Source organism: Mobula hypostoma, chromosome 2 (genome assembly GCF_963921235.1).
Source record: "Mobula hypostoma chromosome 2, sMobHyp1.1, whole genome shotgun sequence".
Lineage (NCBI taxonomy): Eukaryota > Metazoa > Chordata > Chondrichthyes > Myliobatiformes > Myliobatidae > Mobula > Mobula hypostoma.
Genome location: NC_086098.1, coordinates 84,131,631 through 84,158,685, shown reverse-complemented (window position 1 = coordinate 84,158,685; position 27,055 = coordinate 84,131,631). Strand labels below are relative to the sequence as shown.

Genomic DNA, 27,055 nt, shown 5'->3' with positions numbered 1-27,055 from the left:
GGCAAGATTTTCCCTTGTGGCCAATTTTATCATGTATCTCCAAGTAACCTGAAACCACATCCTTTAACAATCGACTCCAACATCTTACCAACTACTGAGATCAGACTAACAGGCTTACTAATTTCTTTTCTTCTTGCCTCTCTCCCTTCTTGAAGAGTGGAGTGACATTTGCAATTTTCCAGCCTTCCAGGATCTAATAATTCTTGACTGATACCACTACAAACTTCAGCAACCTATTTCAGAACTCTCTTTTACACAATGTATCTGAAGAAACTTTTGGTATCCTCTTTAATATTATTGGCTAGCTTACTTCTGTATTCCATCTCTACCTTCTGTTACGTACCCCATAACTGGGTTGCCAAACCAGCAGAAATGGATCACTCAGTTGGAGTCTGGATTACTGGAACGAAGAAAGTTTTATTAAAGAAATAAGCAACACAGTACTCTACTCGAAAGAATAATAAATGCAACAGTTCAGCAATGATAAACACACATGTCCACAGAACTAGGATAATAGGATCAATCAAGCTCTATCGTCGTCTAGGGGTAAATGACGAGTTTCAAAGTGACACAAAGTTCAGTTCAATTGAGTTCAGTTCAGTTCACAGTAATCACTGCCGTGCCGGTGGATGGGGGGTGGGGGAGGAGAGAGAGGGCGAAAGCGAATGAATATTCAAAACGGCTTCCACACAGACCTTCGATATTCCTCGCAGTCAGCTTTTGGGCGAGCCCCTTGTAATGTCTTCTGAGGTCACTGACTGTGACCCCTCCGTTTCAGATACGATCGTTCCTCTGCAGTGAACCTGGCACCCAGGCAAGGGCAGACACACACCAGGTTCCCACCGATCATACCTTTCCATCCTGTGCGTCTATGGCTTGGTCCCGCGACCAGCCCTCCAAAACTCCCACCAACTTGTGGGAGATGCACCGCTTCCAGGGTCTCGTTACCTCGGGGTGTCATGTGTGTCCTGCCTTAGCGAACCTGTCCCTTTTTATCCCCCTGCTGGGGTATCGCCTGTCCATCATACTTCAAACAGTTCAGGGTTCAAAAAGGAGCCGATCTTGACAGCTCTCAGACCGTGTTTCCTTCCGTTAAACTCTCCCGTCTCTTCATTAACATTTCCAAATGCTGCTCCATTGTCTTCCTTATCTCTCTTTCTCCTGAAGGCAGGTGGCAGATCAACTGTTGATCCCACTGGTGCCAGCACAGGACAGTTAACATCTTAATCTATGTGTACTCTTTCTAACCCTCTTTTGTCACACTTCTTAATGACATTTTTTCGTGGATCCTTTTGGTGGAATTTAAAAGCTTCCCATTCCTCTAACTTCCCACTAATTTTAACTCTATTATTTGCCCTCTCTTTGGGTTTTATGTTAGCTTTGATTTTCCTTATTAGCCACGGTTGTGTCATCTTGCCTTTAGAACACTTCTTCCTCTTTGGAATGTGTATATCTTGCGCCTTCCGAATTGCTTCCAGAAATTCCAGGAATTACTGCTCTGCCACATCCCTGCCAGAGTTCTTTTCCAATCAATTCTGACCAAATCCTCTCTCATGCCTCTGTAATTCCCTGTACTGCACTATAATACTGATACATCTGACTTCAGCTTCTCCTTCTCAAATTGCAGGGTGAATTCTATCATATCATGATCACTTTCTTCTAAGGGTTCGTTTACTTTAAGCTCTTTAATTAATTCCAATTCATTGCACAACACCCAATCCAGAATAGCTAATCTCCTAGTGGATTCAACCATGAGCTGCTCTAAAAAGCCATCTCACAGACATTCTAGAAATTCCCTTTCTTGGAATCAAGAACCAACCTGATTTTGCCAATCAATCTGCATATTGAAATCCCCCATGACTTCCCTTTTGGCATGCATTTTCTATCCCTCGTTGTAATTTGGAGACCACATACTTACTACTGTTTGGGGGTCTGTATATAACTCCCATCAAGGTCTTTTTACACTTGCAGTACCTTAGCTTTATCTATGGTGATTCAACAGCTTCTGACCCCATGTCACCTCTTTCTAATGATCTGATTTCTTTTTTTTTTACCAACAGAGCAACGTCACACCCTCTGCTTTCCTAACTGTCCTTTTGATACAATATGTATCCTTGGACATTAAGCTCCCAGCTATAATCTTCTTTCAGCCGTAATTAAGTGATGCCTACAACATCCTACATGCCAATCTGTAACTGTGCTACAAGTTCATCTCCCTTATTCTATTAACTGCGTGCATTCAAATATAACACCTTCAATCACCCTTTTCGATTTTGTCCACCTTTTACGTTACAACTCATCCTGTTGACTGCAATTTTGCCCTATCATCAGCCCCTCCTTGCTCGGAGTCTCACTACACATTGCCTTTGTTTGTAAATCAACTACCTCATCTTCAGCACCATCACTCCAGTTTCCATTCCCCCCGCCCCCGTGAAACTAGTTTAAGCCCATCCAAACAACTCTAGCCAACCTGCCTGCAAGGATATTGGAACCTATCCATTTTGTAAGGTTGTACCTTCCCAAGAAGAGATCCTCATGATTCATAAATGTGAACACCTGCCCCTGCACCAGCTCCTCAGCCACACATTCATCTGCCAGATCAGCCTATTCTTACCCTGACCGGCATGTGACACAGGCAGCAATCCAGAGATTACTACCCTGGAGGTAGTGTTTCTCAACTTTCCACCGAGCTACCTAAAATCTCTCTTCAGGACCTCCTCACCTTCTCTACCAATGTCATTTGTGCCAATATGTACCAAGACTTCTGGCAGTTGACCCTTACCCTTGAAAATGCCACGGACCCAAACCAAGACATCCCTGATCATAGCACCAGGAGGCAACATACCATCCAGATGTCTCTATCACACCCATAGAACCTCATCCCTGTTCCTCTAACTATGGAATTTCCTATCAGCACTGCAATCCTCTTCACCTCACTGCTCTTTTGAGCCACAGTACCAGACTCAGTGCCAGAGACCAGGTCACCTTGGCTCCCCCAGCAGGTCAGCCCCTCAATAGTATCCAAAGTTGAATAACTAGCATTGAGGGGTTTGGCCACAGGTGTATTCTGCACGAGCTGTACATTTCCCCTCCTTCTCCTGATAGTCCCTAGTTACTTGTCTCCTGCAATCTAGGTGTGACTATCTCCCTGTAACTCCTGTCTATCACCTCCTCATTCTCACGTACGAGTCGAAGGTCATCAAGCGGCAGCTCTAGTTCCTTGATGCGTTCTCTCAGGAACTGCAACTCAGTTCATCTGGTGCAAATGTGTTTATGTGGGAGACTGCAGGGCTCCCAGACTTCCCACATCCCACTCAGGAGTACAAAACACTGCTCCTGGAGTCATTCTCACTAAACTTTTATGCCCTAACAGATAAAGAATGAACAAATAAGAACAGGAAGAGAGAAACTTACCAGAAATTTGACTTTGCCCAAGCCTGATCTAGTCTATGCCTGAGAGCCAAAAATACTCTAAAGATTGGCACACTCAAAAGAGTGCCGTTCTGCTGGCACTCGAGTTATTTTTATTGGCCCTTTCTATTGAAACCCTCTTGTTGATTGGTTGCTCCTGTGCTGTGAAACTCCGCCTTTAAAATCTCATTCGCCATCCTGATTAAAAGGTATCTTTTTACGCACCCTTGATATTGATTGTCCAACTCAGAGAAAACTACTGTGAAGCTCTGCTTTTTAAATCTTGAATGCAGACCTGACTGAAAGCAAACCTTTTTTTATTTTACGCACTGCCTCATGCTGACTGGGCGCTCTTCAACTCAGAAGCTATGTAAAGTTATCCCAATGGTTGAGGGATAGTAACATTTCCTGAACCTGGTCATACGAGTCCTGAGGCTCATGTACCTTCTTACTGATGGCAGCAGCGAGAAGAGAAAACGTGTTTATAGTTGTGTCTTGGGTGGTGGGGGTCCTTGATAATGGGTGCTGCTTTCCTACGACAGCATTTCATGTAGATGTGCTCAATAGTTGCGAGAGCCTTACCCATGATAGACTGGGCAGTATCTACAACATTTTGTAAAATTTTCCAGTCAAAGGAATTGGTGTTTCCATATCAGCCAGCCAGTCAATATACCCTCCACTACACATCTATAAAACTTAACCAAAATTTTAGACATCATATGGAGTCTCCGCAAAATCCTAAGTAGTAGAGGCACTGCTGTGCTTTTACCCTGGTCCAGAATTGCTACTTCGCTCATGAAATGGCTTTCTGGAGATCGTACCTGGAGCCCTTGTAACTTTCTTGATCACCAGACTTTAATGTCTCTGATCTGGTTCTCAACAACCTGTGGATCTCATGGTTTATCAAGGGCTTCTGAGTGGGGAAGATTCTGAATAATTTTGTGGGGACACACTCATCTACAGCTTTTTGATGAAGTCCATTACATCCATGGTGTATTCACTCAGATCCACACGAGACCTTGAACACGCCAAGTTCACTGACTCGAAGTAATCATGTAGCCACTCCTCTGCCTCCCGCGACCACCTCTTTGTTGACAAGCTCTGGAACTTTGCTCTCTACCCCCTGCCTGTTTGTAGATAGAAGAAGAACAGGCAAGTGATACGATTTACCAAAATGCAGTCTGGGCATGGAACAGTAGGCATTCCTCATCTTAGTATAGTAGTGGTCTAATGTGTTGGAACCTATGGTACTACAGATCATCTAGATACACTTGTAGTAATTGGGTAGGGCTTTCTTCAAACAAGCCTGGTTGAAGTCTCCGACTATAATTTGAAATGCATCAGGATGGACTGTTTCTTGTTTGGAGATGGCATCGTGCAGTACCGCGAGCATTTGATTATAATCAGCCACTGGTGGTATGTAAATTTCAGATCAAGCAGCCTTCTGGTTTGACCACTATATCCAGCGTGTTGGGAGAAAGCCTCCTGTATTTCCTTCCTGGTGGCAGCAGCAAGAAGAGAGCGTAGCTTGGATGGCTGGGATCCCTAATGATGGATGCTTCTTTCCTGTGACAGAACTCGATGTACATGTGCTGAATGGTGGGACCCATGATGGAATGGGCTATATTCACTACTATTTGTTCAAGGGCATTGGTGTTTCCATACCAGTTTGTGATGCAACCTGTCAATATACTCTCCACCACATATCTATAGAAGTTTGTCAAAGTTTTAGATGTCATGCTGAATTTTCACAAACCTCTAAGGAAGCAAAAACATTACTGTGCTTTCTTTGTCATTGCAGGTTAGATCCTCTGAAATGATAGATAACACCAAGGAATTTAAAGTTGCTGATCCTCTCCAACTTTGTTCAGCTGATGAGGAGTGGCTCATGGACTTCCAGTTTCCCCCTCCTGAAGTCAATAATCAGGTTGTGTTGACATTGCGTGAGAGGCTGTTGTGGCACAACTCAGCCAGATTCTGAATCTCCCTCCTACATGCTAATTTGTCACACCTTCAGCCAATGACAATAACATCATCAGCAAACTTGTGTAAGTATGACTTTGAAACTGTGCTTAGCCCCACAGTCATAAATATATAGCGAGTAGAGCAGGGGCTAAGCCCATAGCATTGTGATACACCTGTGCTGACGGTGATTGTGGAGGAGATGCTGCGGCCAATCATAACAGACCGGGATATGCAAGTAAAGAAACTAAGGATCCAGTTGCACCTAGGCCTTGGAGCTTATTGACTAATTTTGAGGGGATAATTACTGAATGCCAAGCTGTAGTCAATGGAGAGCATACTGAGGTATGTATCTTCACTATCTAGTTTTAAAGGGTTGAGTGAAGAACCAATAAAATGATATTAACTATTGACTTGTGATTGTTGGGAAACTGGAACAGATCCAAGTCATTCATCAGACAAGAGTTGATATGTTTCATCACCAATCTCTCAAAGCACTTCATCACAGTGTAAATGCTATTGAACAATAGTCATTGAAGGAGGTTCCTAGTTCTTCTTAGGCACCAGTATAATTGAAGCCTGCTTGATTCAAGTGGGTACCTCAGATTGATGAAGTGAGAAGTTAAAGATTTCAGTGAACACTCCAGGTCCTCAGTAGTTGGTGAGGTATTCCGTTTGGGCCAGATGCTTTCATTGGGTACACCCTCCTGAAGGATGCTCTCACATCAGCCTCAGACTGAAACCACAGGGTCATCAGGGACTGTGGAAATATGTGAAGGTACCTCCATGTGTTGACAAAGCAAGCCCAAAAGGCATTGTGCTCATCTGGGAGTGAAACCATCTTGTCACCTGTGCCACTTAGTTTTACTTTGTGGGAGGTGATGACATTCAAGTCCTGCCACAACTGTCAAGCTTCCTTCAGCAATTCAAGTTTGGTCCAGAGATGCCACTTCGCTTGTAAAATGGCTTTCCAGAGATTGTACCTTGACCCCTTGTATCTTACTTGGTTGCCAGACCTCAATACCACTGATCTGGCACTCAGCAGATTGGAGATCTCTTAATCCATCCAGGGCATTTGGTCAGAGAAAAGACTGAATGATTTTCTGGGGACACACTTGCCTACGACAACTGTGGTGTATTAGTTCAGATCCTCTGATGAATGTTTGAACACGGCCCAGTCCACTGACTCGAAGCAATCCCATAGCCACTCCTCTGCCTCTCATAACCATCTCTTTGCTGTCCTTACCTCTGGAGTCTTGCTCTTTAGCTTCTGCATATATGCAGGTAAGAGAACAGCCAGACAGGATTTCATAAAATGTGGTCTAGGGATGGAATGGTGGATATTGCAAATCCTCATATAACAGTGGTCGAGTGTGTTAGGACCTCTTGTGGTACAGGTGAGATGTTGATGATTATTGGGCAGAGGTGTCTCATAACTATCTTTGGATCGCAGTTCCACAACAGAACTCCAGGTTATCATTTCCCATTAATCCCATAATCTTTGGAGATCTTTTCGTCACAACCACACAGAGCTGGTTCAACCTTCTTCCCAAGCAAGACTATCATTACGGCATTAAATTAGTTTGATCTATCCAGTTCTTCATCAGAACCATCTTCCCCACCCCCACACCATTTTCAATCCAATTTTGTGTCTCCCTATCTATAAATCCAGTTCCAACGGTTTCCAGTTTTCTGCTCCACAATTTTATTTTCATATTAATACAAAAATATTTTCTATTTTCCATTCCATTTATATCTCCACTGCCACCAATATACATTGAAGGTCCTTGACAGGATTATTCTCTGAATGCAAACTTAACCAGACTTCCACCACCACCACCTTCCTCCATTTGGCTAAGATTGATTTCACAATGAATAACTTCTTCAGAGGCCATTCACTTCCTCCAAATAACAAAGCCTGCAAAGGTCCAAACTGTAACCTTCTTTGCGGGCTGTATGGCATATCTTTACTTCATTTCAGCTTAGGCATTTTCCAGTTCAATGTTGAATGCATCACTGTCACTTCCTAGACTACAACTGAAATTAGAAAATATCAACAGGAATTCTGCAGATGCTGGAAATTCAAGCAACACACATCAAAGTTGCTGGTGAACGCAGCAGGCCAGGCAGCATCTGTAGGAAGAGGTGCAGTCGACATTTCAGGCCGAGACCCTTCGTCAGGACACAGATGATATCATTAACTTTACTGACAATTTCCATTTTTATCTGGACTTGAGAAGGTCAAATGGCTAATATTTTCTTTTCCAAATTTTAGAAAAGAGACAAGCTTCCATTATGAGCCCACCAACTCCTACAACTAGCATGACTACACTTACACCTACTATGCTTCATGTAAATACCCCATTCCATTTCCTCAGATTATTCTGAAAGTTTCTTCAGTTTCTTCTGATAAGGCCCTGGACACTCTTCTCAGAATTCTCTCATCTTTTCTGCTCCCACTGTAGGTTTCTCCTCAAGGGTCTTCTACAGCATCTATCCCCACATTCAGCAGCAGATAATTCTTTAACATTTCATACTTAAGAGAATTATAGAAAAATATACTACAGAAATAGGCCTTTAGGCCCATATAGTCCATGCCAAAAAAAAATTAAACTGCCAACTCCTATCAACCTGCACTGTGACCATAGCCCACCATACCCCTACCATCCAGGTATTGTACCTATCCAAATTTCTCTTAAACATTGAAATCGAGCTTGCATACACCACTAGTCACAGGCCTCCAGGCGGAGAGGCAATTATCTACTATCACTCTGTGGCTTCTCACACAAAGCCAATGTCTAATCCAAATTATTACCTCATCCTGAGTGCCAAGTGACTGAAACTTCCTGACCAAGCTCCTGTGCGGGACTTTGTCAAAAATCCATTTTAACAACACCTACTGCCTTGCCTTCATCCTGGTAGCTTCCTCAAAAAACTCTCTAGGATTGGTTAGACACAACCTACCATGCACAAAGCCATACTGACTATCCCTAATCAGTTCCTGTCTATCCAAGCAACACACACAAAAAATGCTGGTGAATGCAGCAGGCCAGGCAGCATCTATAGGAAGAAGTACAGTCGATGTTTCAGGCCGAGACCCTTCGTAAGGACTAACTGAAAGAAGAGATAGTAAGAAACTAAAGGTGTAGCCATGGGCACCCGTATGGGTCCCAGCTATGCCTGCCTTTTTGTTGGCTTTGTGGAACAATCTATGTTCCAAGCCTATACTGGTATCTGTCCCCCACTTTTCCTTCGCTACATCGATGACTGCATTGGCGCTGCTTCCTGCACGCATGCTGAGCTCGTTGACTTCATTAACTTTGCCTCCAACTTTCACCCTGCCCTCAAGTTTACCTGGTCCATTTCCGACACCTCTCTCCCCTTTCTAGATCTTTCTGTCTCTATCTCCCGAGACAGCTTATCTACTGATGTCTACTATAAACCTATGGACTCTCACAGCTACCTGGGCTATTCCTCATCCCCCGTCTCTTGCAAAAATGCCATCCCCTTCTCGCAATTCCTCCGTCTCCACCACATCTGCTCTCAGGATGAGGCTTTTCATTCCACGACGAAGGAGGTGTCCTTTTTTTTAAAGAAAGGGGCTTCCCTTCCTCCACCATCAACTCTGCTCTCAAACTCACATCTGCTCTCACCCATCCTCCTGCCACCCCACTAGGAATAGGGTTCCCCTTGTCCTCACCTACCACCCCACCAGCTTCTGGGTCCAACATACAATTCTCCGTAACTTCTGCCACCTCCAACGGGATCCCACCACTAAGCACATCTTTCCCTTTCCCCTTCTCTCTGCTTTCCACAGGGATCACTCCCTACGCGACTCCCTTGTCCATTCGTCCTCCTCATCCCATCCCACCAATCTCCCTCTCGGCACTTATCCTTGTAAGCAGAACAAGTGCTACACACACCCTTACACTTCCTCCCTCACCACCATTCAGGGCCCCAGACAATCCTTCCAGGTGAGGCAACACTTCACCTGTGAGTCGGCTGGGGTGATATACTGTGTCCGGTGCTCCCAATGTGGCCTTCTATATATTGGTGAGACTGGGCACAGGCTGGGAGACCGTTTCACTGAACACCTATGCTCTGTCCACCAGAGAAAGCAGGACCTCCCAGTGGCCACACATTTTAATTTCATGTCCCATTCCCATTCTGATATGTCTATCGACTGCCTCTTCTACTGTCAAGATGAAGCCACACTCAGGTTGGAGGAACACCACCTTATATTCCGTCTGGGTAGCCTCCAACCTGACAGCATGAACATTAACTTCTCTAACTTCTGTTAATGCTCCACCTCCCCTTCGTACCCAATCCGTTAATTATTTGTCATTAATTTTTTTTCTCTCTCCTTTTTCTCCCTCTGTCCCTCTCACTATACCCCTTGCCCATCCTCTGGGTTTCCCCCTCCCCCTTTCTTTCTCCCTAAGCCTCCCGTCCCATGATCCTCTCCCTTCTCCAGCCTCATATCCCTTTTGCCAATCAACCCTCCAGCTCTTAGCTCCATCCCTCCCCCTCCTGTCTTCTCCTATCATTCTGGATCTCCCCCTCCCCCTCTCTAATCTCTTACTATCTCTTCTTTCAGTTAGTCTTGACGAAGGGTCTCGGCCCAAAACGTCGACTGTACCTCTTCCTATAGATACTGCCTGGCCTGCTGCGTTCTCCAGCATTTTTTGTGTGTGTTGCTTGAAATTCCAGCATCTGCAGATTTCCTCATGTTTGCCTGTCTATCCAAATACTCATATCTGGTCCCTTAGAATACCTTCCCATAACTTTCCCACTACTAATGTCAGGCTCACCAGCCTAAAATTTCCTGGTTTATTTTTAGAGATTTTCTTCAACAGTGAAACAACACTGTCTATCCTCCAATCCTCTGGCACTTCACTTGTCACTAAGGATGATTTAAATACCTCTGCTAGGGCCCCTGCAATTACTGCACTTGCCTCCTGCAGTGCGCAAGAGAACACCTTGTCAGGCCCTAGGAATTTATCCACCCTACTTTCCCTCCTCCTATAAAACCTGTATAAAGGTCATGACCTCACTTCTATAGACTCTGTCTCTGAGTAAATACAGATGCAAAAAATCCATTTAAGATCTCCCTCATTTCTTTTGGCTCCACACGTGGATTACCATTCTGATCTTCCAAAGCACCAATTTTGTTCCTTACAATCTTTTTGCTTTTCACATATCTTAGAATCCCTTAGGGATTTTCTTTCACCTTGCCTGTGAGGGCAACCTCATGTTTTCTTTTAGCCCTCCTGATTTCTTTCAGCATTCTCTTGCATTTTTTAATCTCCATAAGCACCACATTTGTTCCTACCTGCAATGCATCTCAGAATCAGAATCAGGTTTATTATCACTGACATGTGATGTGAAATTTGTTAACTTAGCAGCAACAGTTCAATGCAATACATAATATAGAAGAGAAAAAAATAAAAATAGTAATAAATAAGTAAATCAATTACAATATATGTATATTGAATAAATTAAAAAGCGTGCAATAACAGAAGTACTGTATATTTAAAAAGTGCAGTAATGTCCAAGGGTTCAATGTCCATTTAGGAATCAGATGGCAGAGGGGAAGAAGCTGTTCCTGAATCGCTGAGTGTGTGCCTTCAGGCTTCTGTACCTCCTACCTGATGGTAACAGTGAGAAAAGGGCATGCCCTGGGTGCTGGAGGTCCTTAATATGGACGCTGCCTTTCTGGGACACCGCTCTCTGAAGATGTCCTGGTTATTTTGCAGGCTAGTACCCAAGATGGAGCAGACTAGATTTGCAACCTTCTGCAGCTTCTATCAGTCCTGTGCAGTAGCCCCTCCCATACCAGACAGTGATGCAGCCTGTCAGAACGCTCTCCACGATACATCTGTAGAAGTTTTTGAGTGTATTTGTTGACATGTCAAATCTCCTTTATTTCTTAACCAAAGCCTCAATATCTCTTGAAAACCAAGGATCCCTACATCTGTTATCTTTACCTTTGACTGTTAGGTGGTCTGTAATGCAGCCCCATTAACACGGTCATAGATTTTCTATGACTCAGTTCCACCATACACCTTGCTAGACAAGTTCTCCAGTCTGTCCTGACTGACCACTGCCATGACATTTTCCCTGTCCAGTAGGACCACCACCACTCCTTTAATCCTTACCACTCTGTCGCATCTAAATCAATGGAACCCCGGAATATTGAGCTGTCAGTCCTGCCCCTCCTGCAACCAAATCTCACTAATGGCTACAATTAATTCCAGCTGTTGATCCATACCCTAAGCTCATCTGCCTTTCCTACAATATTTCTTGCATTGAAATATATGCAGCTCAGGACACTAGTTGCACCATGCTCAACCTTTTGATTCCTCACTTTGTCTGACGTCTTAACATCTGTCTCCACAACCTCTCCACTATCTGTTCCGGCACTTTGGCTCCCATCCCCCTGCAGCTCTAGTTTAAACAACCACTCCCTGCACCCCCGTGCAGCACCAGCAAACGTTCTCACTAGGATATTAATCCCCTTCCAGTTCAGGTGCAAACTGTCTGCTCTGTACAGATCCTACCTTCCCTTGCATAATGGCACAGCTCCAATCAGACTACTGCAAGGTAGATCTCTCTGGGATTGTCTGACTCTTCCATCTTCAGCAAAATTATTTACCTTCTCACAACACCTTCCTATAGCAGCTGCAACACCATTCCTTTTACATTCTCCTTTTCTATTCAGCTCATATGAATTATATTCTTTCAGGCATAAAGCTGAATTCAACAATTTCAGATGATCAATTTTTCCATATCAAATTTCCGATATTATTATTCCCTCCAGATTATTTCAGAGAAGGCTTCTATTTCTCCCATTTCCATCTGATTTAGCTCAATCTTTTAATCCCTTATCCTATTATTATCCTCTTTGCCTTGCATCATCATACTTTGCCATTAATCTCTCCCATCTCCCTCTGTATTACAGACTTTACCTCCCATCTTCCTTTACTCTGAATCTTCCATAAAACATAGCAGCAGAATTAGGCCATTCAGTCCACTGTCTGCTCTGCTACTCCATCATGGTTGATTTAGTAATCCTCCCAACCCTTCTCTTCAGCCTTCTCCCCATAACCTTTGACACACTTATTAATCAAGAATCTATCAGCCTTGGCGTTAAATGTACCAAATGACTTGGTCTCCACAGCAGTCTCTGGCAATGAATTACACAGATTCACCACTTACTGGCTAAAGAAATTCCTCCTCATCTCTGTTCTAAAGGGACACTCTAAAAGGTGCGCCCTCAGGTGCTAGACTCACCCAGTATAGGAAACATCCTCTTCAATCAACTCTATCTAGGCCTTTCAATATTCAATAGGATTCAATAAGATCCCCCCCGACCATTCTTCTAAACTCCAGCAAGGGCTACGGTAGGAAACTTTGTCACATGGAGTGAGCAGAATTATCTGCTTAATGTAAAAAAGGAGCTGGTGGTAGACCTGAGGAGAGCTAAGGTACCAGTGACCCCTGTTTCCATCCAGGGGGTCAGTGTGGACATGGTGGAGGATTACAAATACCTGGGGATACGAATTGACAATAAACTGGACTGGTCAAAGAGCACTGAGGCTGTCTACAATAAGGGTCAGAGCCGTCTCCTGAGGAGACTGAGGTCCTTTAACATCTGCCGGACGATGCTGAGGATGTTCTACGAGTCTGTGGTGGCCAGTGCGATCATGTTTGCCGTTTTGTGCTGGGGCAGCAGGCTGAGGGTAGCAGTCACCAACAGAATCAACAAACTCATTCATAAGGCCAGTGATGTTGTGGGGATGGAACTGGACTCTCTGACGGTGGTGTCTGAAAAGAGGATGCTGTCCAAGTTGCATGCCATCTTAGACAACGTCTCCCATCCACTACATATGTACTGGTTGGGCACAGGAGTACATTCAGCCAGATACTCATTCCACGGAGATGCAACACAGAGCGTCATAGGAAGTCATTCCTGCCTATGGCTATCAAACCTTACAACTCCTCCCTTGGAGGGTCAGACACCCTGAGCCAATAGGCTGGTCCTGGACTTATTTCCTGGCATAATTTACATATTACTATTTAACTATTTATGGTTTTATTACTATTTAATTATTTATGGTGCAACTGTAATGAAAACCAATTTCCCCCAGGATCAATAAAGTATGACTATGACGAAGTACAAGCCCAGAGCCAAATGCTCCTCATACATTACCCTTTCATTACTTTTATCCTAACCCTTACATTAAGACTTCTAGTTTTTTGACCCAATTCTAATGAAAGACAAAACTTAAACCACATCTCTCTTCACAAGTGCTGCCTCACATTCTTTCTCTTCTTAGTAAATCTTGAGTTTTTGAAAGATAAACATTTTTCTCCACTTAATTCCACCTGAATCTCCACTACTTCCTCAAACATAATACAAAAAAAGAATCAGTGAGCACCTGCAACATTTACATTTATCATCATAAGGTAATATTTGATTTAGGTTACTGCCACTATCACATGCCTTTGAAACAATACATACTGCCATTCCACATTCTACATGCTCTTCACTGTAGAACAAAGACGTCATCTTGGCTTACTGGCTTGCAAGATCAATTCAATAAAATTGCAGTAAACTGCAGTCTCCAAAAATTCACAGTGTTCAAATTAATTACCACCTATAACGAAAAGTCTTTCTAGCATTCAGAATGTGTGTAATTATCTTAAGGGAGACAGTAATAAAATATTCATCAATTTTCAGTAATTTGTACCATTAAGCGATGTAAAGCATGTATCCTCATTTCTTATCCATCAGGTTTAAATCGATAACCTCTACTTCTACCACCCTTGCACGTCTCAAATAGCCTGAGGTAACAAAATCCAATCCCTTTAGCATTTAAGTAACTCATTGCATTTAAACTTTAAGTAAATAGCTCTAGCTCAGATAGCTTAGCATTTAACTTTGAAAAGAACCACCTTTAAATCTGCCATTATTCTGATTCTCTACACCTCAATATCCCATGTTCCAAATACCCACTGAATAAAATAAGTCTTTCTGACAAACAAAGCACTTAAAATGAGCTGGTATCAGAATTCAAGCATAAAAGGTACAAATTGGTGTATAAAAATGAACCCATTCAGAAAATCACATCCATTTTAAAATCTTAAATGCCTTTACGTCTACAATTTCATTTGTCAGGTCAGTTTAAATAATTATCAATCATGTATATATTTAGGACTCGGCGGCAGGAAACATAGTACTTTCCACTTAAGAAGCACACACAGGATAAAAAGAGAAGCAGGTGTCCTGAGAGACTGATATGACTGCAGCAAACTCTTAGAATGAATCATTTAAGATTAATTTTTTTTGAGATGATTGAGCTATTGCAGATTTTCTCAAACTCGCTAAGATACCATAAAATCATGCCAGATTCAAAAGAACTTTTTGATGTTTAGTTTGGAGTAGAATGCATAAATCATACCATTACAAAGAAATAATTAAGTACAGTACCTGATCAACAATGGAATCCAGTGTACTTAGGAGTAGGAATCCTCGACCTCGAACTAGATATTCGCCCAATGCAACCATGTGGCTTTCTTCCTCCTCCTCCTCCTTGTTCTCAGACCTCTGAGACACAGCATTACAAAGCTGGTGCACATCTGTCAGGAATTCTCGCGCTAACGTGTTACAGGCACTGCTCATGTCTGAGCTGTGGAAAGAAGTAAACCTGTTAGAACATTTTAAAAGCAGACAACATTGCAATCCCCTTCATTCAACTTTCAAGATAATCTTACACATTGCTGCGGTACTTGGATAATGGATCCTCAATAGTGATTACAAAAGCCAAATTTTAGAACTAGCTATACAATTGATAAGCCTGCCTCTCAAGCACATGCAAAATTGAAATAAAATTAATTTTAGAGTTTAGGTTATTCACAAATTACACATAACTATATATCAAAATATATACCCACTTTACTTAAACATTTTACACGTCATACACAAAAGTCATCTCATATATTAAAGAGTTAAACATTTAATCCTGCACATTATCCCAGGAATCTTGTTTCACTGCAAATGTTTAAAAGCTCCTACATGGATCTTGAAAGTTGTCATTTGAGTCAATTACTGAAATCCTCCAACCACCCTAGACCACACAGATATGAACAGATGGAAGTGCTAAATTCAGAAATGTTGAACCCTCGTGGCATCATGTGATATCACATGGACAATCTCCATAACATAAAAGTTTTTTATATTACAGCATATAACTGGCTTACTGTTTCAACCATGCTTGATAATTGATTTAGTACAAAGTCAACTTGTGCTATTTGGTGCTTAACTGTTTTGGTTACAAATTGTGAAGATTTTATGAAACATATACCAAGATCCTAGAGAAACTATTTGAATATAGTAAAGATTTCTAAGGGTATTAACTCTAGGTTTGTGTGAGTATTCAAAATAGGCTCAACACGGAAGGCAACATGAATACCTGCAACATATAAAGAGATGGTTAATAATGTCAGAATATCTCCAGTAGCTGACCAATTAGATATGATATCCTCAAATTACTAACAGCTAAAAGCAATACAGTTAACTATATAACAATTGAGCAAGGAAACTGCACAAAATATACTGCCAGTAATTTGTTTACATATGTGAAATCTACTTCGCGTGCCTTCTATTTTATGAAGAATTCAATTAGTTTCACTCAATTACAACTTTTATGATGCTTAACTGAAACTGACAGCAGAGTTTTTCACAAATTGCTTTAGTTCCTCTAGGTCTGAACAAGAACAAGGGTTATTTGATGGGGTGGGTAATTTTCAATAATATATTCCTCTTTCTGTTTGCAAGGGGCAGTAGATAATCAGTTCTGGTGAAGATTTGCACTTTTTCTGAGACAGAAGAGATTCTGCGGATGCTGGAAATCCAGAGTCATACATAGAAAATGCAGGAGGAACTCAGCAGGTCGGTCAGCATCTTTGAAAAGAAATAAGCACTTGATGTTTTGGGCTGGAACCCTTCAACAGGTCTCGACCCAAATATCAACTATTTATTCCTTTCCATAGATCAGAATCAGAATCAGGTTTAATATTACTGGCAAATGTCATGGAATTTGTTTTCTTTGCGGCAGCGTACAATAGTAGTAAAAAAAAATTGAATTAAGGAATTTACGCATAGATATAAAATAGTTAAGTTAAATAAGCAGTACAAAAGGAGAAATAAAAAAGTAGTGAGGGAGCATTCATGGTTTCAATGCCCATTCAAAATTGGATGGCAGGGAAGAAGTTGTTGTTTCTGAATCATGTGCGTGCCTTCACATTCTGTACCTTGGTAGCAATGAGAACAAGGCATGACCTGGGTGATGGGGGTCCTTCATGATGGATGCCACCTTTTTGAGACATAGCTCTTTGAAGATGTCCTGGATACAATGGAAGCTAGTGCCCATGATGGAGCTGACTAAGTTTACAACTCTCTGCAGCTTATTTTGATCCTAGCTGTAGCCACACCCCTATACCAGGCAGTGATACAGCTGCTGAGAATGTTCTCCATAGTGCATCTGTAGATATTTGCAAGCGTCTTTGGTGACGTATCAAATCTCCTCAAACTCCTAATAAAATATAGCTGCTGTCATGCTTTCTTTACAACTACATTAATATGTTGGGTCCAGGTTAAATCCTCAGAGATACTGACACCCAGGAACTTGAAACTGCACACTTTTCATTTCTGATCCTTCTATGAGGACTGGTGTGTGTTCCCTCATCTCACCCTTTCTGAAATTCACAATCAGTTCTTTGGTCTTACTGACATTGCGTGCAAGGTTATTGCTGTGACACCACTCAACTAGCTGATATATTTCCCTCCTGTACGTCCTCTCGTCACCATCTGAAATTCTGCCAACAGTAGTTGTATCGTCAAATTTATAGATGACATTTGAGCTGTGCCTAGCTACGCAGTCATGGGTGTAGAGAGAGTAGAGCAATGGGTTAAGAACACATCCCTGAGGTGTGCCAGTGTTAATTGTCAGCGAGGTGAAGATATTATTTTCAATCTGCAGAGATGACCCAATTTCCTCCGGCAGTTTGTACATGTTACACTTTTTCTGAGAATGTTTCAAACATTCCCTTGGCCATCCTGATAATCTTTCATCAGGACAGAGCACCTACTTTATTTTGAAAGTCTTCGATAAAGCATGAGAATGACATCGCCTAATCATCAAAGCTGATTGAGTAATTTTTAAAAATCCCAGCGTACAAGGAAAAGGATCACCAACATCCAGTCACACTGAGCACTGTGAGAGGTTTCAGGATTTGATTCTTCTAATTTTCTCTACCCTGAAATGTTAACTTTACATCTCAAGCAAAAGAAAATCTGCAGATGCTGGAAATCAAAGCAATGCACAGAAAATGCTGGAGGAGCTCAAAAGCTAGGCAGCATCTATGGAAAAAGAGTATAGTCGACATTTTGGGCCAAGACCCTTTATCAACATATTTTTATTGTATATTTGTAGACATCAGGAACCCTGTAAATAAAGCACTTCTCAGACAACATCTTGCAGACACCATGAACTTGCCCAATTAATTGAAGACAGTTGAAGGTGGAGGAAGGGACACCGCTTTCTTTGAAAAAGTCCAGGGTGTCCATAAGACCATAAGATATAGGAGCAGAAGTAGGCCATTTGGGCCATCGAGTCTGCTCCGCCATTCAATCATGGGCTGATCCAATTCTTCCAGTCATCCCCACTCCCCTGCCTTCTCCCCAAACCCTTTGATGCCCTGGCTAATTAAGAACCTATCCATCTCTGCCTTAAATGCACCTAATGATTTGGCCTCCATAGCTGCTCATGGCAACAAATTCCACAGATTTACCACCCAAATTGTCCCACCCTGCTACTTGTAAAAACACCATCACCTTCTCTCAATTCCTCAATCTCCACTGCATCTGCTCTCAGGATGAAGCTTTTCATTCTAGATTGAAGGAGATGCCCTCCTTTTTCAACTAAAGGGGTTTCCCTTCCTCCACCATCAACACTGCCCTCATCCACATCTCTTCCGTTTCATGCACGTCTGCTCTCACCCCATGCTACAACCACCCTACCAAGGATAAGGTTTCCTCGTCTTCCTCTACCACCCTACCAGCCTCCACGTCCAGCACATAATTCTCCAAAGCATCCGCCACCTCCAACGAGATCGCACCCTCAAACACAGCTTTCCCTCTCCCCCCCCCAAACTTTCTCCTTTCTGCAGGGATCACCCTCTACGCGACTCTCTTGTCCATTCATCCCTCCCCACAGATCTCCCTCCTGGCACTCATCCTTGCAAGTGGAACAAGTGCTACACCTGACCCTACATCTTCTCCCTCACGACTATTCAGGACCCTAAACAATCTTTTCAGGTGAGACTACACTTTACCTACAAGTCTGTTGGGGTCATTGACTGTGCTCGGTGCTTCCGGTGTGGCCTCCTGTATATCAGTGAGACCTGACGTAGACTGGGAGACCGCTTCACCGAGCATCTACGCTCTGTCTGCCAGAACAAGTGGGTTCTCCCAATGGCCAGCCATTTTAATTCCACTTCCCATTCCGATATGTCCGTCCACAGCCTCCTCCACTGTCGTGATGAGGCCACACTTAGGTTGGAGGAACAACACCTCGTATTTCATTTCAGTAGCCTCCAACCTGATGGCATGAACATCAATTTCTCAAACTTTCAGTAATGCCCCCACACCCCCTTCCCCATTCCTTTTTCCCTCTCTCACCTTATCCCCTTGCCTGCCCATCACCTCCCTCTAGAGCTACTCCCTTTTTCTTTCTTCCATGGCCTTCTGCCTCTTTCATCAATCAACCTCCCGGCTCTTTACTTCATCCCTGCCCCTCCAGATTTCACCTATCACCTGGTGTTTTTCTCTCCCCTCTCCCCACCTTTTAAATCTACTCCTCAGCATTTTTTTACTCCAGTCCTGCCAAAAGGGTTCAGCCGGAAACATCAACGGTACTTTTTTCCATCAATGCTGCCTGGCCTGCTGAGTTCCTCCATTTTGTGTGTGTTGCTCGGATTTCCACCATCTGCAGATTGTCTCTTGTTTGTGATGCATTTTCCCAATTTTGCTTTCTTTGACTTTCATTGAAAATATTCTTCTTGCCAGGCTAAGGAAACTGCAGAATGCTGATCTAATTTTAATAAGACTTTGGATACTTCAATCAAATGTCTCCTTAACCTTTAAATTCCATATTAAGAAATCCCAGTCTCCTCTTTTAAATGGATTCTTTCTTCCCAGTCTTATGTTAGTAAGCAACAACTTTGTCTTCACTAGGACTGCAACATCCTTCCTTCAGTTCAGTGCCGAAACTTTCCACAGTATTTCATCTGAACCTAATAAACGTTCCATCAACATGATCAAAATGCCCTTAGTTTAATATCCAAACTTCTAATTATAAGGCCAAGATGTTTGCATATTTAACACATTTTTCAAATCTCTCTGTCCTTGCACCCACTTTAAAACATTAATGAGAACTTTCTTCATACTTCATCAATATAAATTACTTCATACTTTCCTGTGTTTAATTTCATCGGCCCATGTTTTCCTGAAGCCTTTTACTATTCACCTCACTGATTACTGTTTCCAAATGCCTGCTCTCAACTTTTGAAATTAATCCCTGTACACCCCAGTCCACATTACTAGCAACTGGAGGTCTCAATACTTAACAATTGGAGAGATCACTGCACATTTATCTTCAGTCAAAAGAGATTTAACATTAGCATTGTTTCCTGTCCCTTAGCCTTTTTTAAAAAATATATATACACACAAACCACTAGTCTTTATTTCAAATGACTGCAATTTTGCCTACATATCCACTGCAAGGTATTGAACTTTTACAACACATGCTACAGTATACAGTATTCCTGCAGTAGAGCTGGTCATTGACATGAAACATTAACTATTTCGCTCTCCACCGATGCCATCTTAATAGCTCCAGTAGATTATTTTTATAGCAACACACACAAAATGCTGGAGCAGCTCTGCAGGTCAAGCAACATCTATGGAGAGGAATAAACAGTCGACATTTTGAGCTGACACCCTTCATCACGACTGGAAAGGAAGGGGGGGGAATGCCAAAATAAAAAGGTGGGGGGAGGGGAAGAAGGACAAGATAGAAGGTGATAGGTGAAGCCAGGTGTGTGGGGGAGCGGGAATTAAGTAAAAAATTGGGAGGTGATCATTGGAAACGGCAAAGGGCTGGAGAAAATGGAACGGAGAAAAGGGAGGGAGGACGGGCACCAGTTGGAGGTGATAGGTGAGAAGAGGCAAAAGTTGCAAAATAAGGCGGGGAGAGGGGAAGAAGGACAAGATGAAGTTAGAAGCTGCCAGCCCTGATGAAGATTCTCAGCCCAAAATATCGACTGATTATTTCTCTCATGGATCCTAACCTGACCACTGAGTCCCTCGAGCATTTTGTGTATGCTACTCTGGATTTCCAGCATCTGCAGGGTCTTCTGTGTTTAGTACTTTCCACTACACTTAATTATTCTTGAAACACTGGAGCCAGTTTGCATACAGCATGATCAAAATACAGTAAATGATTGGTTTTAGTGATGCTGGTTGAATATATATATTGGCCAAGATACTAGGCAAAAGTCCCCTACTCATTTTTTAAAATTATGTTTTACATCACTGACGAAAGTAACATTTGATAGCTAGATAATGTTTCTCCCTGTCACGATTTCATAACATACCAGCAGCAAGAGATGACAAATTGAGTCGGGTGTTAATATTATTTAATATTTACATCTACTCAAAAATATAGAAAATTAAATAAACTACTTTCTTAAACAGAAGTTAACAGTGTTATGTGTTTATAGCTCCCAAACAGTCAAACTCAGAACCCATTCTCAACAAATCTTACTCAAGCACAGTCTTGAAGTGGCAGTTCAGAGAGTTCCAGAAATTCACGAAATAGGTGAGAGGAGAGACTTGTCCATTCACAGTGCAGCGACAAGGCGATCAAGATAAATTCCAAAGATTCCACGGCTAGCGAACGAACTAACGGTTACCGAAGATCCCAGCCGAGGGATACTGTTCCGAAGTCCACGAAGAGCAATTTCACAAAGTGACTGTCACGAAATCCACACCCATGGATCATACAAAGGACAGACACGTTTCCACAATGCACAGTGCCGCTGATTAACCTAATCCTTTGGGTATGGGTAAGCATTAGACTTTACCCTTCTCGATCATAAGCTGCTCCTGGATAGCTTGAAGACTGCGATCTTCACTCTCTCTCTCTTTCATTCGACTCCCTTCTCAGCAAAATGTCCACATTCCTTTTATACCGTTAGCATATGTCATAAAGTAACGCTCACAGAAACGAAACTGTGGACACAAAGTAAAACGAAACTGGGGACACATGACACCCAAACGAAACTATAGACTCCCAGGAAACCAAAACTGTGGACACGTAACACTCTCCAACTATACGACATAAAATTGTGCTCTTGAGAAGGGACTTTTTTTGAACGGACCTTTTAGTACAGCCCACTACATCTGTGGATGTGAACTTCCCACTATTCAGGACATTTACCGTGGCAGGTGCACAAAAAAGGGCCTGAAGGATCATTGGGGACCCAAGTCACCCCAACCACAAACAGTTCCAGCTACCATCATCTGGGAAACGGTAACGCAGTATTAAAGCCAGGACCAACAGGCTCGAGGACAGCTTCTTCCACCAGGCCATCAAACTGATTAGTTGACACTGACACAATTGTATTTCTAAGCTCTGTTCTGTTGTATATCTTACTGTACATACTACTTATTACAAATTACTATAATTTGCACATTGCACATTCAGACGAAGATGTAAAGATTTTTTACTCATGTATGTGAAGGATGTAAGAAATAAATCCAATTCAATTTAATATTGCTGTTTGGTAGAACTTAAACCAAGCAACAATAAAGGTGTAGTAACAATTCCATGACTGGAAGGTGCATGACTTGACAGAAATCATACCAAGTGGTGGTATCCCCATGCACCATTGATCCCTCTTGAGTGGAGACAAGTTGTGATTGATATTGTTGTTTTAGACTACGCGAGTAAATAAGTGCATGATGATGCACTGATGGTGATGGACGGAGCAAATGCTTAGTGTTATAAATGAGGAGCCGGTCAAGTGAAGTACTTTCTCCTGGAAGTTTACAAGCATCTTTAAGTATTTTTAGAGCTCCACTCATCCATGTGTGGAAATTATTCCTTCACACTGGTGGTTATACCTTGTAGATGGTGGAAAGGCATGGGGTGCCAGCAAATGAAGTCATTCACTGCAGGATATTCAGCATACGACCAACTCCTTCCTTAGAGGTCTGCCAAGATTGGGCACAACATCTAGAACTTTGAGAAACTTTTATAGATGTGTGGTGGAGAGTAAATTAACTATCTGCAGCGTGATATGGAAACACCAATGCCTTGAACAGAAAATCCTACAAAAAGCAGTGGATATGGCCCCATCCATCACAGGTAAAGCCCTCCCCACCATTGAGCACACCTATTGGGAGTGTTCTCAGGAAGACAGTATCTATCATCAAAGACCTCCTCCACCCAGCCCATGCTCTCTTCTCACTGCTGCCATCAGGAATGAGATAAGGGAGCCTCAGGACCCACACCACCAGATTCAGGATCAGTTAGTACCCCTCATCCATCAGGCTCTTGAACCAGAGGGGATAACTTCACTTGTCCCATCACTGAACTGTTCCCACAACCTTTGGGCTCACTTTCAAGGACTTCATCTCATGTTCTTGATATACATATTTATTCTTTTTCTTTTGTATTCGTAGTTTGTCATCTTTTGCACATTGTTTATTTGTCCATCCTATTAGGTGTGGTCTTTTCATTGATTCTATTATGTTTCTTGGATTTACTGTGTATGCCTAAAAGAACACAAATCTCAAGGTTTTAAATGGTGACATATATGTACTTTGATAATGAATTTACTTTGAACTCCTCCAAGCACAGAATATGTGGTTTGCCCAGCTGTACGTTAGTTCAAAGGCGACTCCAGAACATTTATGGTTAGAAACTCAACTACAGGAATTCCATTGAAACTCGAGGGTCAGTGGGCAGATTCCCTTGTCAGATGGCCGTTACCTGGCATGTGTGTTACATGCTATTTATCAGCACATGCCCGATATTGTCTGGGACTTGCATGGATTGTTTCATTTTCTAAAAAGCTGTAAAAGGAAATTAACACTTACAACTGATTGCAAATATCTCAATTTCAGATTTTAGGACGGAAGAAAGGTTATTGATGCAGCGGCTCAAATGGTTTGGTCTGGGGGTACTGCTGAGGCACTGTTACGTCATCCAGTACTGCAGCTTCACCAAGTCACCACTTTCATGCATGTCAACTGTTATTGCCAGCAAGTCATTCTGCACTCCTCAGTGAAGCATGTTTAATTCCCTGGTTTGACTGTAATGTCATTGTTGGATAAGCCATAAAGTTAACATATGTGAATAATATAATTCTGCTGCTGCCAATAGGAGCAATTATTTTTAAGCTGCTGAGTCTGTTCTGAAACATTTTCATCTTACTAAATGTATCCCATTCGGCAAGATGATAGTATACCATGACAGAACAAAGAGAATCTTCAGTAATCCAAACAGAATCACAGCCATTAGCACGCCCAACATCTTACGAAAGAGTAAAGATTTTACACTTGAGATCAAAGACATTGTCAGAACTCTTACAGCATTGCTATCATTGCAATTCAAATATAAAAGCCATATTTCCTCCTGCTTTTTCCTCATTTCCTCTATCCATCTTCCTTCTACCTCCTCCACCATTCCATCCTCAACCCTCTCAGCAGCAGCAATTAAAGTAGTTGACAATTTGGACCCTTCACAAGTACCAGGTAGACAGAACATAAAAGAAAAAAGGCATTTGAAGTGACGTCACAAAGGGCACATATGTTATTATTTACATACTTCAAGAAGAGATAGTAAATTAGATTAGATATTGGCTTTGTGGGAGAAGCCAAATGGTAGTAGGTAGTTGCCTCTCTGCCTGGAGGCCTGCAACAGAAGTGTGCCGTAGGGGTCGGTGCTGGGTCCATTGTCGTTTGTCATCTAGATCAATGATCTGGATGATAATGTTGTTAACTGGATCAGCAAATTTGCAGATGACACAGAGATTGGGGTTGTAGTGAACAGCGTGGTAGACTGTCACCAAGTTTGCAGTGGGATCTGTACCAGGTGGAAAAATGGCAGATTGAATTTAATGCAGACAACTGCGAGGTGATCCATTTCAATAGAACCACCCAGAGTATGGTTGGGCTCTGAGGAGTGTGATAGAATAAAGGGATCTGGGAATACAGGTCCATAATTCGTAGAAGGTGGTGTCACAGGTAGATAGGGTCGTAAAGAAAGCTTTTGGCACAATGGCCTTCATAAATCATAGTAAATCAGTAGAGGAACACACATCAAAGTTGCTGGTGAACGCAGCAGGCCAGGCAGCATCTCTAGGAAGACGTGCAGTCGACGTTTCAGGCCGAGACCCTTCGTCAGGACTAACTGAAGGAAGAGTGAGTAAGGGATTTGAAAGTTGGAGGGGGAGGGGGAGATCCAAAATGATAGGAGAAGACAGGAGGGGGAGGGTTGGAGCCAAGAGCTGGACAGATGATAGGCAAAAGGGATACAAGAGGATCATGGGACAGGAGGTCCGGGAAGAAAGACGGGGGGGGGGAACCCAGAGGATGGGCAAGGGGTATATTCAGAGGGATAGAGGGAGAAAAAGGAGAGTGAGAGAAAGAATGTATGTATAAAAATAAGTAACAGATGGGGTACGAGGGGGAGGTGGGGCATCAGCGGAAGTTAGAGAAGTCGATGTTCATGCCATCAGGTTGGAGGCTACCCAGACAGAATATAAGGTGTTGTTCCTCCAATCTGAGTGTGGCTTCATCTTTACAGTAGAGGAGGCCGTGGATAGACATGTCAGAATGGGAATGGGATGTGTTATTAAAATGTGTGGCCACTGGGAGATCCTGCTTTCTCTGGCGGACAGAGCGTAGATGTTCAGCAAAGCGGTCTCCCAGTCTGCATCGGGTCTCGCCAATATATAAAAGGCCACATCGGGAGCACCGGACGCAGTATATCACCCCAGTCGACTCACAGGTGAAGTGTTGCCTCACCTGGAAGGACTGTTTGGGGCCCTGAATGGTGGTAAGGGAGGAAGTGTAAGGGCATGTGTAGCACTTGTTCCGCTTATATGGATAAGTGCCAGGAGGGAGATCAGTGGGGAGGGATGGGGGGGACGAACGGACAAGGGAGTTGCGTAGGGAGCGATCCCTGTGGAATGCGGGGGGGGAGGGAAAGATGTGCTTAGTGGTGAGATCCCATTGGAGGTGGCGGAAGTTACGGAGAATAATATGTTGGACCCGAAGGCTGGTGGGGTGGTAGGTGAGGACCAGGGGAACCCTATTCCTAGTGGGGTGGCGGGAGGATGGAGTGAGAGCAGATGTACGTGAAATGGGGGAGATGCGTTTAAGAGCAGAGTTGATAGTGGAGGAAGGGAAGCCTCTTTCTTTAAAAAAGGAAGACATCTCCCTCGTCCTAGAATGAAAAGCCTCATCCTGAGAGCAGATGCGGCGGAGACGGAGGAATTGCGAGAAGGGGATGGCGTTTTTGCAAGAGACAGGGTGAGAAGAGGAATAGTCCAGATAGCTGTGAGAGTCAATAGGCTTATAGTAGACATCAGTGGATAAGCTGTCTCCAGAGACAGAAAGATCTAGAAAGGGGAGGGAGGTGTCGGAAATGGACCAGGTAAACTTGAGGGCAGCATGAAAGTTGGAGGCAAAGTTAATAAAGTCAACGAGTTCTGCATGCGTGCAGGAAGCAGCACCAATGCAGTCGTCGATGTAGCGAAGGAAAAGTGGGGGACAGATACCAGAATAGGCACGGAACATAGATTGTTCCACAAAGCCAACTAAAAGGCAGGCATAGCTAGGACCCATGCGGGTGCCCATAGCTACACCTTTAGTTTGAAGGAAGTGGGAGGAGCCAAAGGAGAAATTATTAAGAGTAAGGACTAATTCCGCTAGATGGAGCAGAGTGGTGGTAGAGGGGAACTGATTAGGTCTGGAATCCAAAAAGAAGCGTAGAGCTTTGAGACCTTCCTGATGAGGGATGGAAGTATATAGGGACTGGACATCCATGGTGAAAATAAAGCGGTGGGGGCCAGGGAACTTAAAATCATCGAAAAGTTTAAGAGCGTGAGAAGTGTCATGAACATAGGTTGGAAGGGATTGAACAAGGAGGGATAAAACCGTGTCGAGGTATGCAGAAACGAGTTCGGTGGGGCAGGAGCAAGCTGAGACAATAGGTCGGCCAGGACAGGCAGGTTTGTGGATCTTGGGTAGGAGGTAGAAATGGGAAGTGCGAGGTGTGGGAACTATAAGATTGGTAGCAGTGGTTGGGAGATCCCCTGAGCAGATAAAGTCGGTGATGGTGTGAGAGACAATGGCCTGGTGCTCCTTAGTGGGGTCACGATCGAGGGGTAAATAAGAGGAGGTATCCGCGAGTTGTCGCTGTGCCTCGGCAAGGTGGAGGTCAGTACGCCAGACTACAACAGCACCCCCCTTATCGGCGGGTTTAATAATAAGGTTAGGATTAGTGCGGAGGGAGTGGAGAGCAGAGCGTTCCGAAGGAGTGAG

General features: G+C 43.1%; 1 protein-coding gene across 2 annotated transcripts in view; it reads right to left on the bottom strand.

Moving 5' to 3' along the window:
* lyst (lysosomal trafficking regulator) overlaps nucleotides 1-27,055 on the bottom strand; it is a 297,915-nt gene that overhangs the window by 191,953 nt on the left and 78,907 nt on the right. For both annotated transcript variants that reach the window (XM_063039530.1, XM_063039526.1), the window contains one exon: nucleotides 14,867-15,065. In XM_063039530.1, the coding sequence (XP_062895600.1) occupies nucleotides 14,867-15,065 (199 nt within the window). The remainder of the gene's footprint in view (nucleotides 1-14,866; nucleotides 15,066-27,055) is intronic.